Source organism: Cnephaeus nilssonii, assembly GCF_951640355.1.
Source record: "Cnephaeus nilssonii genome assembly, chromosome: 6".
In the NCBI taxonomy this organism is placed as follows: domain Eukaryota; kingdom Metazoa; phylum Chordata; class Mammalia; order Chiroptera; family Vespertilionidae; genus Cnephaeus; species Cnephaeus nilssonii.
In genome coordinates, this window is record NC_137077.1 from 85,247,012 (window position 1) to 85,262,117 (window position 15,106).

The 15,106-nt window shown below is 42.4% G+C and overlaps 1 protein-coding gene across 1 annotated transcript in view; it reads left to right on the forward strand.

Moving 5' to 3' along the window:
* The first annotated feature begins 12,929 nt into the window (after window positions 1–12,929).
* The window catches only part of PLEKHG7 (pleckstrin homology and RhoGEF domain containing G7), a 46,623-nt gene continuing 44,446 nt past the window's right edge, over window positions 12,930–15,106 (forward strand). The window contains exon 1 of the mRNA XM_079774078.1: window positions 12,930–13,059. Within this exon, the coding sequence (XP_079630204.1) occupies window positions 12,935–13,059 (125 nt within the window). The 5' untranslated portion in view covers window positions 12,930–12,934. The remainder of the gene's footprint in view (window positions 13,060–15,106) is intronic.

Genomic DNA, 15,106 nt, shown 5'->3' on the forward strand with positions numbered 1-15,106 from the left:
AGAAATGCCCTTGATACTGTGTTTGTCTTGGTGGCAGTGATGGTGGCCACTATGGTGAAGGGAGTAGGTAAAGTCATTATTCAATATTGTAAATAAATAATATTCTAATAAAGCTAATATGAGGAAAGCAGACTAATACAAAGGTTATCACAAGACCAAGATCTATGAAGTAAACCTTTTTTTCCACCTAAAGCAGCAGTTCACAAATGTTTAACATGTGTAAACATCACCTAGAGGGCTTGTTAAAACACCCACTTCTGGCCCCACCCCCAGTTTCAGATTGGGGACGTTGGAGGGGCCAGAATTGGCCTTCAAATAAGTTCCCAAGTGATGCTGATGCTGACCCAGGGACCCCACTTTGAGAACCACTGACCTAAAGTAATCTTCACAACAAGAATGTAATGATTCTAAGCAATGAAAACTTCAGTGAATTAGGTTTAATTAGAATTCATTTGAATTTGTTCTTTTTTATAAAGAGTCTGTAGAAATATTCTTTTAATACTGCGTGCATTCTTAGGAATTAATGCAATGTCTCCATCTAGACACTAAATAAAGGTTCTTCGGGGTCCTGCTTTCACGAGACTGCCAGTAAATACAATGTCTTCCATTTCATTTTAATTTTGTGAAAATGAATGCACAAATTAGTCCCCAAGAGCAATGACTAGTCCTCTATCATTCAATGCTGATCAAACAGCCCACTAATTAAATAGATCTACACAAAATGTTTTAAGATGTGAGCAAAGTAAGGTCAAAAGGAATGATTCTCACAACCTTTGAGAAAATAAAGAGAGCCCAGCCAGTGTGGCTCAGTTGGTTGAGCGACAGTCCACTGAGGTTACCAGTTCGATTTCAGGTCAGGAGACAGGCCTGGGTTGCAGGCTCACTCTCCAGTAGGGGGCGTGCAGGAGGCAGACGATGTTTCTCTCTAGTCACTGTTTCTATTTCTCTCTCCCTCTTCATTCCTCTCTCTGAAAGCAATAAAACATTTTTAAAAAATAAAAATAAACAGAACAGGAACCTGGAAATACCTTACTGAACTATCAACGCCCGTCATTGAACACCTGAAGGGGAAGCAAAGAAGCCTCATTTGCATCATTTCTGTGCTGGATCAGTTATTGTTCAGCAGAAACAAATCACCCAACTCTTTCTGAGGTGATCTTAGATTCTGAACTCACTTCCCTGTAGGCTTTTTCATAAACAAATAACTAGAAAGGTCTCTAAGGAGGGTAGAGACCAGTTCCTCATTTCAAGGTGTTCAGGTTTGTTGCCCACACGCGGCTGAGAAGAGTCCATTGTTACAGGTGTGGAACCTGCTCTTCCCAGCCCTCCCCTGGCAGCCGGCTTTGTGGTTCTGCTGACTCCCTTGTCAGGACTCACCTGGATAATGTCGCCTTCAGAGACAAACCACCCACAGGTATTAGAGGCAACCTTCACTCTGTCTGGGTTTCTCTCTTGCACTTTGGTTTGTTCAGAGCCTGTTGCTACCAGCTTCTCTTGGTCCTGTCTTGCTGGCTTCTCCAGGCCTAAAAGAATGGGTGAATCATTAATCTGCAAGCTTTAATTTCCTCCCAACAGTGTAGGCGGTGTTTCCTGGGTTCTTAAAGCTTGGCAGGTAAAAGGCTGGTGAAATTTCTTTATATTATTTATTGGTTTAGTCTTTTAGAGGACGGAAAGGAGAAGCATGAACCTGAATTCTTCTGGTAACTTTTGACTCCTCATCATATTCATAGAGGTCATCACTTAGGAAGAGCCTCCCAGGACCCTCAGCCATTATCTCTTTGAACCTCTGCAACAAGTCAGTGAGGGAGTTACTTTGATGCCTCTTCATAAATGGGGCCCAGAGGCTAACAAAGGGGGTGTGGCTGGTCCTGGGTCCCAGGCTAGCTGATAGTGAGGTGGGGTGGGAGAGCAAGCAGATGGTCCGGAGCCTGGGGGCTCTTCTCTCTGCAAACTGCCTCCCAAAGCCCTGTTATTTAAAGACTATAAACCTGTTGCACGAAGTTTCGTGCAATAGACTTTCACCTGGCTGCCGGCAGCAGTTTTCCGCCAGCACCAGTTTTCCTCTGGCCACCCGCCGCCGATCAGAGCGCCTCCCGCCAGCGCGATCGGCCACCCCAAGAGGAACTCCGATCCGGGAGGCGCTCCGATTGGCGGGTGGCCAGAGGAAAACTGGTGCTGGCGGAAAACTGCTGCCAGCAGCCACGCAATCAGCCACCACCAGCGTCTTCCGCCGGCCCCATGGGTCCTTCCGCAGCGTTGGCCTAACGGCCGGTGAGAGGAGCGGGAGTCGGGGACTCGCGAGTCCCCGCCCCCCGCTCCTACCGCCAGCCAATCGGCCACCCTGAGTCCCGCCCCCCGCGCCTCCAGCCGGCCCAATCGTGGGCGTAGCGGAGTGATGCAATTTGCATATTGCCTTTTTATTATGTAGGATTCTCTGGTTTTGCAGTGAGTTACGTCAGCAGTTACTAGTGCCTTGGTTCCAATATTTGAGACACTGGCCACTAAACAATACTTTATGACCCTTAAATTCTAGGGGACAAAATAACCTCCTACTGCCCACCATACCCTTGTGTTGGGACACTGGGAAGGAAATCTGAAGCAGTGCCCTCACCCCTCAAAGGCCGGAGGGGAACCCCAGGGACTAAGAATTCTGATAGAGCTATTGTGCAAGTGCCTTTGTGAATGCACTGAATTCCAGTTAGGGTGTGGCTGCCTAGGATGTGGACAGTGCTATAAAGAGGAAAATTTAAAAATCCCCGGGTGTGTACATGTGTGAAAGTACCTGTAACTCCAGTCTTCAGCTCAGCCACCTGTTTGTTGGGAGGATGAGAAACTGGCCTCTCCAGATAGGGCCTGGAAAGAGACCTGATGTATCTGTCTTCATCAGTGGTCAAGATGGGCTTTTTCATTCTTCTCCAGCGAAGCTGGGATCACCCTTTAAAGCAGCAGCCAAGATAATCAATCTGAAAACAAAACCAGTTCAAGAAAATGTGCATCTCCTAACTAGTATTCCCCTCTCCCAGATGCCCCAGATAAGGGACTTCGTGCATTTTTATTCTACATGGAAAGTTCTGTACACGTGAGTCCTCAGCTCAAAATGTTAAAGCATACCCAACATTAAGAATTGCAGATTTCTTTTGCAGATAAGAGCTGAATTGACTTTAGTTGGTATCTAGGTAGTCCCTCAAACAATTCTCAATCTAAAATTCCATACCTGTTGGTTCATTTGGCCTTAACCCAGATGAGAACTAGGGCGTAAGTATAAGAGAACTCAAAGTCTGCAGGGTCAATGTCATGACAGTGTATAACACTGGGCTCCTCCTCTTTGCTGATAAGAGTAAATCTAAGAGCCTATTAATTCCCTCAACACATCTTTTTATTTTTTTTAACTTCTATGCTTAGAACCGATTAGAAGAAACAAATTAAAAGGGAGAGCAGCTGCCATAGCCAGGTACACAAAATATAATGAGGAGCAATGAATAAAAATTAGGGAGTATATCAGTGTGAGGTCATTTTGTTTGGAGTAAGTACTCACATGCTATAAAAACCTGTGACAGTATTGCATTCCTCATAGAACTACATTAAATGTGGATTATAATCATTGTATTTCAGATAGTACTGTGAGGTATAAGGTTGAGGAGGTTAATAATACACCATAGAAAAAGTTCTACTAAAAGAAATGTTGGTGCAATTAAAATTTTTTAGCACTAAAAAAAGAAATTATTAGTTCTCCTTAAAATTGGGCTATCCAAATGTGTTCATTCTTAAAGGGTTCAAGCTTGCTGAGTTTCACGGTGAATTATAGACTTGCTAATATTTTATTACTGAAGAGCTCAGAATATGTGGTCAATACTGATGTTATCTGGCTTCCGAGCTATCTGGCTTCCAAAAAGTCTCTTAGCTCACTAAAGTTTTTTGTTTTGTTTTTTTTAACCTGGAAGGGATAGCAAATAAATAGCAAACCAATTTTTACACGTGAGGCTATGCAGATGAGAAGACTGAACTCACTCACATTAATTATCTTTCAACCTGTCAGACACCTTTTTTCTCACCAGAGTGTCCCTCATTTGCGATAGATTCCACACGTTGCTCTTCCTCACTAAAGATGCAGCAACCTGCCTGTGATTATCTTCTGGAAAAGGACAAAGACATCCTAGAGGGAGAGTGGCGCTTGGAGGCGGACACTGAACAAGCCCAGTGTGGTCCAGAGAACGGCAGCTCTGACAGTGTCCCCTGGCAGCTTCCAGCCACGCGGCCTCTTAGCTGCATGGGGGAGACAGAGCCGTCCCGCCCAGAGCAGCCCCAAAGCCTCGGGGCCTCTCCTCTGCACCCCCGGGGGAGCCTGTCGAGGAAGCACTGTGAGAGCCAGGGCCGGATCTCCACCTCGCCCACCTTGAGGAGATTGAGGGGCAGTGGCTGTGGGACCGGGCACTCCCTGCCTCAGCAGGAGACCTTGGAAGAGCCCGCTTGGGGCGGCTGGAAGGAGCCTGCAGGCTCCCCATGTTACCTTTCCCAGGGTCTACCTGGAAGCCCCCAAAATTCTTCCCACTCCTTATCACCCTTTAGACGAGGCTCAAGATTGCCTCCGGACCCCAAAAGGGCCCTCAACTCAGCTGACTCCTCGGAGCCCCAAACAAGGCCCACAGATGAGGCTGCCCTTCCAGTGCTTGGGCCTGTCCACGAGGGGTCCCTTGACCCCCACTTCTCTTCCAGGGAGAGGAAGCCACTCGCTGCACGGCCCCCCGGGCCTCAGGTAACAGCTCTAAGCCCCCTGCCTCTCACCAGTGGGCCGCCGAGCAGCACAGGCCTGGGCGTTTCCACATTTCCCTAAAGGCCAGGGCCCTGGGTGGGAGACAGCACAGGAGTCACCGCTGAGGGGACACATACTCTTTTGTACACGCTGACTCTCAAGGAAAAGGGGTGCAGCAGGTTGGGGAAGAAGGAGGTGGAAGTCTAGCTCACTTTCATCTTCTATATCCTGAGGGCACTTAAAGAAAGGGCCCTCCGAGGTCAGGCTAGGAGAGATGTCTGTCCCGCATCGGGTAGTGAAGGTGGCCCTCTTGCAGGTACTCATAATTCGCAGACCACATTGCATGACCAGTTTAAAAGGAAAGAAAGAGCAGATTATTCAAATTTCTAATCTTCTCTCCCTCCCTCCAAAAAAAAAGAGAGAAATCTAAAACATGTTAGCTAGAAAAGTTAATTTTCTCTCCTTTCAAGATGCCTGCTTTGGAATTTTGGGTGGATGTAAGCAAAACTAAAATGTATATTTTTAACTTCTATTTCAGGAAGAAGAATCGCATCAGTCCAGGTGTGTATGTATTTCTTTTCTCTGGCGCTACGAAAACCTGTTGACTGTTCACTTTGCATCTACTTTTCTGTTCTGACAAAGCTAACCCGGTGGCTTATTAATCAGGGCACTTTGTTTTATAGCTCCCATGTCACTCTTCACACTTATGTAAAGAATCTTAATTTTAAGAGTCTCCTTTAGAGCACAGCATTTTGCTGTGGCTTTTGGGGGCAGGGTATGACAGCCACATGTAGTCATGGTTTTCATTTTGAATTGTCCATGAACTGGCCCTGTGGCTTAATTAGCATACACTTAATAATAGGTTTTGTCAGGTAGAGAAAACGGGAAGGACATGAAACATTCAACAGTTTTTCAAAGAGAAATTCAGAGGACAAAGATAAAAGAACAAGATGTGCTGTTTAAATCTAGGACAGCCTTTAAAATGTCTGTGACAACTGTGCTTTTATCTAGAACACAGGTGAATTGCGTCACCACGGAAACCAGCTCTGAACTTGCAGCATGGTCCTCAGGTTGTGGCGGTGGATTTGCCATCCCTCCCAGGCTGCAAGGGAAAGCTCCACACCCAATTTCATCCACCCAGTTTGTGGGATTTGGGGGAAAGCCCTCGTTTCATTTGGAAAGTCACGAAGGAATCCTCAAGGAATTAGCCATTGTATTGCTCCGGGCCCAGGCAAGAGTCTGTGTTCAAAATAGGAAAGATGAGGTCCATTTCTGCAATCTTTGTTGATTTTAACCCCAAATGATATAAATATATGAACAAATGTAGGGGATATTTACAAAGCTACAGGAAAATGCATACAATTATGGAGGTGTACCAGTTAGCTATTGCTACCTAACAAACCATCCTAAATCTCAGTGGCTTAAAACAACCAGTTGTTGTTTCTTAGAAATCTATGTGTCTTCTGAGAGTTAATTGATCTAGGCCATACTCAGCTGGGTAGTTCCCCTCCGCATGTCCCTCATCCTTTTCCTGGGACCAAAGGTCCACCCCAGGCATATTTGTTCTTCTTATGGTGAAGGGAGAGTCTCAGTAGGACAGGCAGAAACGTGCAAGGCCTCTTGGAGCCTGGGCTCTTTACCTTGCCTAATTTATCAGCCCAAACAAGTCACATGGCTGAACTCAGGGGAAGGAAATTATGTGTCAGCAGCAGTGGGAGAGCATTGAAATGTAACATGGCAAATAGCATGGAAACAAGAGTTGGGGAAGAATGGGACCATTCATGCAAATCCTCCACAGGTGCAAACAAAAATAAAACTCTAAAATGACACCTAATTTAGAAAGAGAAAAAGAGAGTAGTCTGAGAGAAAGATGAAGGTGTTGATTAGAGTCGATCATATGGAGTCTAGTAGAATGTTTAGGGATTTGTTCCTTCCCCAAAGAGCAGTGTGAAACCGTTGCATGGATTGATGTGATCAGATGGATACAGAGTAGACATGAGATTTAGATGAGAGTGGACTCCAGCAGAACAATTAGAAGGTTCAGGTATGAGAAGTTGGTAGGTTAGGCTCCAATAAGAGGCAGTGGAGTTAGAAAGAGGTCATGCTGAGCTGTTTAAGAACAGCAATCACCTAAACTTTGCGAATTGTAGACCATGAGGGGTGAGGGGAAAGAAGTTGTTAAGAATGACCTCCAAGCTTCTGGTTTGTACCACTGGGTGGCAAATGGTTCCATTTTCCGATCTAAGTAACATTGAGGGGAGCAAAGGAGGAGGACAAGGGTAGATGGGATGTAGGTCTTGACTACAAGTCTGAACATGTTAGGTTTGAAGACCCATGAAGCATCTGAGTGGAGATTTTGAATACATGCTTGATTAGAGAAGGCATCATGGATGGAGATTTATATCTGAAGGTCTTTAATCAAGGAATGCTTCCCAGAACAGGTGAAGTCTGTGTCCAGCTTTGATTATAAGATGGAGTTAGCAGACCTAAAGGCTAAGTGATAGAACACATTAAGCCACTTGCAAAAGATTATGTGCAGGCTGTATTTATTGACATGCAGAATCTTTATGAGACAATAACAGAAACAGTCTTAGTAAATTCAAATGAACAACTTGGTCAAAGAGCTTGAGGACTTTAAAAGCTCTGTGAAGTTCAATACACCACAATCATATAATATGTAATATTGGAAATTCACAGAAAATAAAAACAAGAAATTAAAAGGCAGGTAACTTGGACATCTTGGTATCTAGTGATGACCCTGAATGACTAAATATTGTTTCTCTAGGAGTTAGTACAATACTTGGCATGTAGAAGGCAAGGTTTGTTGAATGAATAAGTAAGAGGCTAAATAATTATAATCTGAGTTAATATGTTAAATATTCATATATCAATAAAGCAGTAATTTTTTCATCAGCCATAGACCACTCAATCTATATATTTGTAATCAAAAAGTTCACTGTAAGCACGAATCTTTGGTAAAGAGCTAACCATTTGTAGCACAAAGATCCCCTGTCTGTCTGTCGTTTGCTCCCTCCCCCTCTTCTTTGTCATGTCTCTAATCTTTTCCACAGCTGCCTCTGGTCCTAGGGCTGCTTCCTTCAGATAGCTTCCCAGGCTCAGTCACATTGTCAGGAAAAGAGCTCCGCCTGAGGCCCTGCTGGCCATCCAGGAGCCAGGGGCCTCGCTTCAACACCCTCATCTAAATTTAGCTAACGTAGGACTTTAATATGCCTATTAAATGGTATAAACCTAGGACTAGCAAACTATGGCCTATGGCCCAAATACGGCCCACCACCTGCTTTTACAAATCAAGTTTTAATGGAATACAGCCACACCCATTATTTCAATCCATCTACGGCTGTTTTTCTGGCCATGCAACGAAACAGACTGTTTGTCCCCAAAAGACTAAAATGTTTCCTATCTTGTCCTTTATAGGAAGTTTGCTGACTCCTGGTATTTTAAGAAATACTTGCCTCTGTGGCTGTCAGTTAATCAAAACAATTATTTTTGCCTTGTTGAATTTCAGACATAAAATCCTTTTACAGAAATACAGCTTTATTTTAATTTATTTATTTATTATTTATTTATTTGCTATAATGTTTTAACATGTGGCCTGACAATTGGGCAGACTCGTGTATATGAGAAGGGCCCGATCTATGCTCAGTTCTGAAATCTGTTCAGTATTATTGCTTTAATTCCAGGTTTTTATTGTGAATTTTGTCCTCACTGTCATCCCCTCTCTTCCTCCATAATATTTTAATGAACTCATATTTATTCTAAACCTTCTCCTATCACCAAAATATACCTCCTGGAAAATAATCTTTACAATTCATCCTTACTAAAATGTGAAGGACTTTAAGAAATATTACACTTACCTTTCCAGGTAGAGCATTGTATTTCTTTCTTTGGGGTTTCCTTATAAATGCCTCATCACAGTGTCTAATACACTGTACTGCATTTCTTTTATATTCATCTGCTTCCAGAATCAAGACCTTCCTGAGAGCAGAGAACACTTATTTATCCTTAAAACTCTAGGACCCAACTAGAATCTATCTCTACAAATATTTATTAAGGGAGGGGACAGATGAAGGAAGGAAGAGAGGCCAGCCACAGACTTCTTGGTTTACAGTGTTTCTTGTCTCTCCCGATGTATTTGCATTTTGAGAGCACATGAGCTGACACCCCTTTAAATCTATATTCACAGAAAGTTGTCTGTCACACTTAATTTTCTGGTCAGCGCTGAAGCTGAGAAGGGAAACCTACATATTATGTTCATGAGAACAAAGACTAACCTTCCAGTGTTCAAAAGGAAACAAGAAAAAATGCTAAATGTATTCAAATTAGCAATTGGGGCAACATTAGCATGAAAACCAAATGACAAGGTATTTGGAAGTCTATCACCGGGAAGAAACCAGACAAAAACATTGAATACAAGTAATGCATCCCCAAAGCCATTACCCTTAGTGGGCAGCATAACTGGTGTTAAGAGCTACTAGAATCAAATTCTGGGTTTGAATCCTGTCTTAACTTCTCTCTGGCAATGTGACCTTGATCAAGTTCTTTAACAACTTGAAACCTCAAAGTCTTCATCCATGGAGTGGAGATACAAATAGTATCCATCTAATATGGCTTTTGATATTATTAAATAGCATTATTAAATATTAGGTGTTGTTATTTTTTAAAACCATTCACTTATTTATTCATTCATTTATTCATTAAGCATTCCCCCTATGAAGTCATTGATTTATTCTTTCTAAAATATTCTGACTGCAGATTGATCACAGGAAACTAATTCAATGTGCCTGAACTTTAGTTTCAATACAATATAATATTATCTTCTGCAGACTTCTTTAAAACCTGTTACATGCCCAGCACTGTCTGTAAACTCTGGGAAATATCAGAGAGAGAAGACTCTATTCCAGCTCTCATGGAACCTGTTAGAAAGGTGTTGTTAACTAGAGACTAATAGATGGTATACTGTCATTTCATTTATTTAACTGCTGCACTCTGTAAAATCATACTTTGTTGTATTACCTTCTTCCCTCACATACTTTTATTGAGATATCATTGACATCTAGCATTGTACTTGTATAATTTTAAGTATAAAACATAATGATTTTATACACATACTAGAGGCCCAATGCACGAAATTCATGCATAGGTAGGGTCCCTAGGCCTGGCCGGTGATCAGGGCCAATCTACGGGGTGACTGGCAGGGCGATCAGGGGGCTCCCGCTGGCACCCACCTTGGCTGGCCTGGGGCCTGTGGACTGGGGGCTGCTCCTGCATTGAGCATCTGCTGCCTGGTGGTCAGTGTGCATCATAGCAACCAGTTGTCCCACTGGTTGTTCTGCAGTTCAGTTGATTTGCATATTAGGCTTTTATTACATAGGATATAAAAATGGTCACCACAATAAGTTTAGTTAACATCATCACCTCACATAGTTGTACCTTTTTCCCCTTGTGATCAGATAAATGAAAGATTGTCAATTAGTCAGGAGGGGAGACTGCAGCCGGAAGGAGCCAGGGAACCCTCCTGATCTGGGCATGGCTGAGAGTAGAGGGTGGACTGGCAGCTTCCTTTCACATCAGGAGCCACGTGCTGTTCTTCCACTGGCATCAACTTCTCTAGATGCAAGCTCCATGAAGTCAGGGTCATGTCTGTTTTGTTTATTGTTGTAACCCGAGGGCCTAGAATGGTGCCTGGCACATAGTAGGTATTCAATAAATGTTTAAGGAAGAAGAAAGGAAGTCAACTGGTTAGTTAGGATAGAACAAGCTTGGTAGAAAGTTTTATGTTCGTTTTTGTTTTGCATACTCTCTCTTCCAGCTACTTTTTTGTCTCCATCCCGCTCCTTTCAACCTCCCCCACCTTCCTAATCTGTCTTGTGTTTATCTCTTGAACGTACCTTGGGCTGGTAGGTATTTGTACAAGTACTGTTTCATCTCCCTGGGCAGTATTTTGACTCTTGTCCGGAAAAAACCGTTAGCCTAGAAAGACATTGAGAGTTCTAAGGAGGTACCAGCAACTACCTTGCTCTGAACATGTGTGTTTGATAAGTATTACTTATTGCCCCCGAGAAGTCACAACTTGGGTGTTTTCTACACTGTTGAGATTCCAAAGACTGTCTCTGTTCTGTGTTCAAACTCATGAGTTTTCCCACTTAATAAATACTCATCTAATAAGGCTTTTGATATGGTCTGATAACCAAAGTCAAAATGCTAGAGAGCGCCATCCATTTGTTCACTCCACATCCATGAAGTAGCCACTATGTGCCAGGCTCTGGGCAATGAGCTCCCCATCCTCTCTGCCTTCTCAGTTGGATTTCCAGAAAAAGGAATATTTTGGTAGAAAGTTGAACTGGAAATTATGGTCAAAGATGCAAAGGAAAGTTTCCAACAATCTTCTGAGTCTCATAATGGAAAAAATATATCCCAGATTTAACCATGAGACCTAGTTTCAAAATTGGCAGTCTAGTTGTCATTTCTCTGTTGATTATTTTAAAAGAGACCTTTTTAAAAGATTGTCACTGATTCTTAATGTGTTCTTCCTGTGTAATCAACCCATAGTTAAAAGCAAGCATTTCAAGTTACGCTGTATTTCTTGCATACGGCAAAACACTATGATCTTTAAAATAGAACACCTATCTTTTCTAGCCACACAATTGCTGGAATGCCACCTGCTGAAAAGGTATACTTACCATTAGTTTTACTATCAGACAGGGATTATAGCATCTGAAGAATGAGACCTGACAAGCCTTCCTGACAGAAAGAGGAAAAAAAAGGTAAAAAAGGAATAAAAATATTGGGCAACATTCATAGCAGAGGAAAGAATAAAAAGCCATATCCAAATTGTAGCACTTTCAATAAGATTTTTATTCCATTAATATACACTTATCACTAGAGGGCAGTTGCTAACCCCTATATTCTCCAGCTTTTTTTTTTTTTCTTAAAATTTGCACCTGGGAATTAAAGCCCACTGTACAGAAGGAATCTTTTTTAAAAATGCAATTAATGCATTGGTCATGTTTCTAAATAAGAAGCTTTAGTTATTTGTTTATGAACATTTCTGCCAAGATAAAGCTCATCACATAATTATTATCCTCACTCTCTGGCCACTGGCGGGAAAATGAGAATAATGCTGCCAGGCTGGTGTGGCTCAGTGGTTGAGCATAAACCTTTGAACCAGGAGATCACTGTTCGAATCCCGGTCGGTCAGGGCACATGACCGGGTTGCGGGTTTGATCTCCAGTGGAGGGCGTGCAAGAGGCAGCTGATTAGAGATTCTTTCTCTTCCATGTTTCTACCTTTCTCTTCCTCTTCCTTCCTCTCTGAAATTAATAAAAATATTTTTTTAAATGAGAGTAATGCTCTTAAATCCCTGATTCATAGATTGTGAGGAATGAAAAGTGTCTCACTCACAGCTGTTTTTCACATGAGGAAACTGAGGCCCAGGGAAGCAACATGCTAAGGACACACATGGCATCGGATTTAGAACCCGCCTAAATGATCCAGAATAATCTCATCTCAAGATCTTTCATTTAATTCCATCTACAAAAACCCTTTTTATAAAGATCGCATTCACAAATTCCATTGGTCAGGATGTAAACATATCTTTTGGGGGATCCCTATCCAATCTACTATACCCTCCTTTACCTAAAGTAGTGATCAGTATTATATCAATTTTTGAAAACACTTGGTGCTTTAAAATGGTTTATAGTATCTTTTTCTCTTTATAAGTCTTTTAGGAGTCAGACTTGTGTATTTGAATTTTGAATTCTGGCTCTTTCATTAACAATGTGACCTTAGGTAGATTTCTTAACTATCTCTTTAAGTCTTTGTTTCCTCCCCTCTACAATAAGGACAAGTAATTTCCACTTGATAGGGTGCTTATGAACATTATAATGCATGTAAAGCACCTACCAGGGTGTGTATCTAGTAAAAGTGGTGTTCAGTAAGTACCAGTTGATTTTAAATTAGAATAATATTCAACAACACCAATCTATTCAAAGTGTATGCATTTGAGGTCCACTGGGGACACATTTCCACCAGCCAGAAACTTTTCTGGCACCGACACACGAGCACAGGCTCATTGTTGAGTGTTGACTCACGGGTGTGCAGCCTGCTCAGTAGTGGGAGAGAATTCTCCAGATTCTCTAAATTGCTGCCATCCCAGCCCACATCATGGACCTTCAGATCTTCAGCAGAGGACAGGATGAGGAGACGTGCCAGAAAGGAGACAAGATTATTCCAGCAACCATGGGACTAGTCCCTTCGGATCTGACCAGCCTGGGACAACACACCTCAGGGTTAGTGAAAGTGTGGCCCCATTGGGGTTTCTGAATGCGGGGCTTGGGGGAGGTGGCAGGCAAGCCGAAGGGCTATGAAGTCTGGGTCAGGCAGCCAGTTAGTTATACAACCTCCTGTGTCAAGAGTTTTCTTCTGAAGCAAAGAACCAGGATAGCCAAGCAGCATCAAGCCCCCCGAAAAAAGCATTTCTCAAGAATGTTTGTTTCGTTGTGCTTCCCCAAACAAGGGACAGCGTGAGGTTACACTGCACTTCCACAGGCACAATGGGTTGCCAGCCACACCCCAAACATTTTACATTTATTATTAGTTCATTTCCTAGCTTAATATCTCTCGGAGGAAATTAGGTATCAAAAAATTCCTTTCCTGCCCTACCCCATGCACACACCATTTGGCTTGGGAGAGATAGATAAAAATTCTGAATTTATTGCAATGATTGCTTCCAGTGGATATTCAGTCTAGAACTCGACACGATGATTCTGCCTGCATGCCATTTTTTATAAGAAGCAATTTTAACCCTTTGCACTCGCTTGCTTTTTTCTTGATTCCTTTATTCTACTCGGGATTTAATTTTTTAAATACCCCAGATTTTACAAAGCGTGGCAGTAGAATAACAAACTGGAGTTTCTTTTCATACAAACTTATTTATTTGGATTTTTTTATATTTCAAATTATTGATACATTCAAAGAGTATAAAAAGAGCTGCTACCGATGCTAACCATGTCGAGTCACACTCGACATCCGAGTGCAAAAGGTTAATATTTGGAATCACAAAAATAAGATACCAATTTGGAATCACCAACACCTCTCTCTCCATGAAACCTAAATTCAAAGTCATTCTGAATGCATTGCAACTATTCGCATTAATAGCACTAATCCAGCAATCTGAGCAACCCCAGCTGACACAGACATGCGGTCCCTTTTCAGAGTCCCAGAAATCTAGTCCACTGCCAGGCCTGGGGGAGGCAAGGGCCAGTTTTCTGCACCAGTCCAAGTCTGTTTATGTTCCTATGTAGATGTTCTCTTACTGTTTACCTAGGTCTTCATATGGTTGCAACTGTAATTTTGATATTTTTATTAACCCACGCCCTCTTTTGATGAACATGAAAATGTCATGTCCACAGAGACTTTGTTACTCCCTTCCAGGGTCATGCCCACCTTTCCATAATTAGCACAACAAAGCCGAGGCCCCAGCCCAGCTCTGTGTGAGCCAGTTGTCTTAGCCCTGCTCCTTAAGTGCAAATTGAACTCCAAAACCTGGCCTATGTGCTCCCAGATGGATGCCTCATGTCAAAAAGTATGCTAGACAAGGAGAAATGGATAGGCGTTGTTTAACTACCTTTAATGGGGGAGAGGAAACTCAAATTGCATTTTTCTATTCTATATGCGTAATCATTCATATTCCAAAATGGAAAAGCAAATTCATTTGAGGACTGTGTGTATATCATTCTGTAGGTCAATATACCTATTTATTCCACAAGCTTATTTAAATACCTGCTCTCTGTCAAGCTCTATGTTAGTGCTTGGATTCTATGATATTTAAGACCCAGCATGAGCCTGCAATGAAATCATAGAAACATAAAGTTGGGGGAGGGGAGTGAGGGAAAGGGAGTTGGCTCTCTCTGAGCAGATCAGAAAAATTCCTGGAGGAAGAGAGTCTAAGCTGGAATTTAGAGATGAGTATGAGTTTGCCAGGCAGACAAAGCAGAGATAGGCAGGCAGATGGGAACTACCTGAGCCAAGGCATGGAGGCGTGAAGTACAGGGTAAGTTTAAAGAATAGTGAGCAGTTAGCTATTACTGGAGTATACATTTGCGTCAGGAAATGACAGTGATGATGATGGGTGTATGCAGGTTATGGTTCAATTTACACAACAAATGTTTATTGAGCTCTTAGTAAACATAGAGATTTAGCTCAGCAGCTAGGAGCTTAGGATAAGAGAGGAGATAAGATATGATTCTGCAAAACTACCTTATAAAGTAAGATACTTTCCATGAGGGAGGATGACAGTAGAGGAGTATTTCATTCACTGGTATTTATTAAAAAACA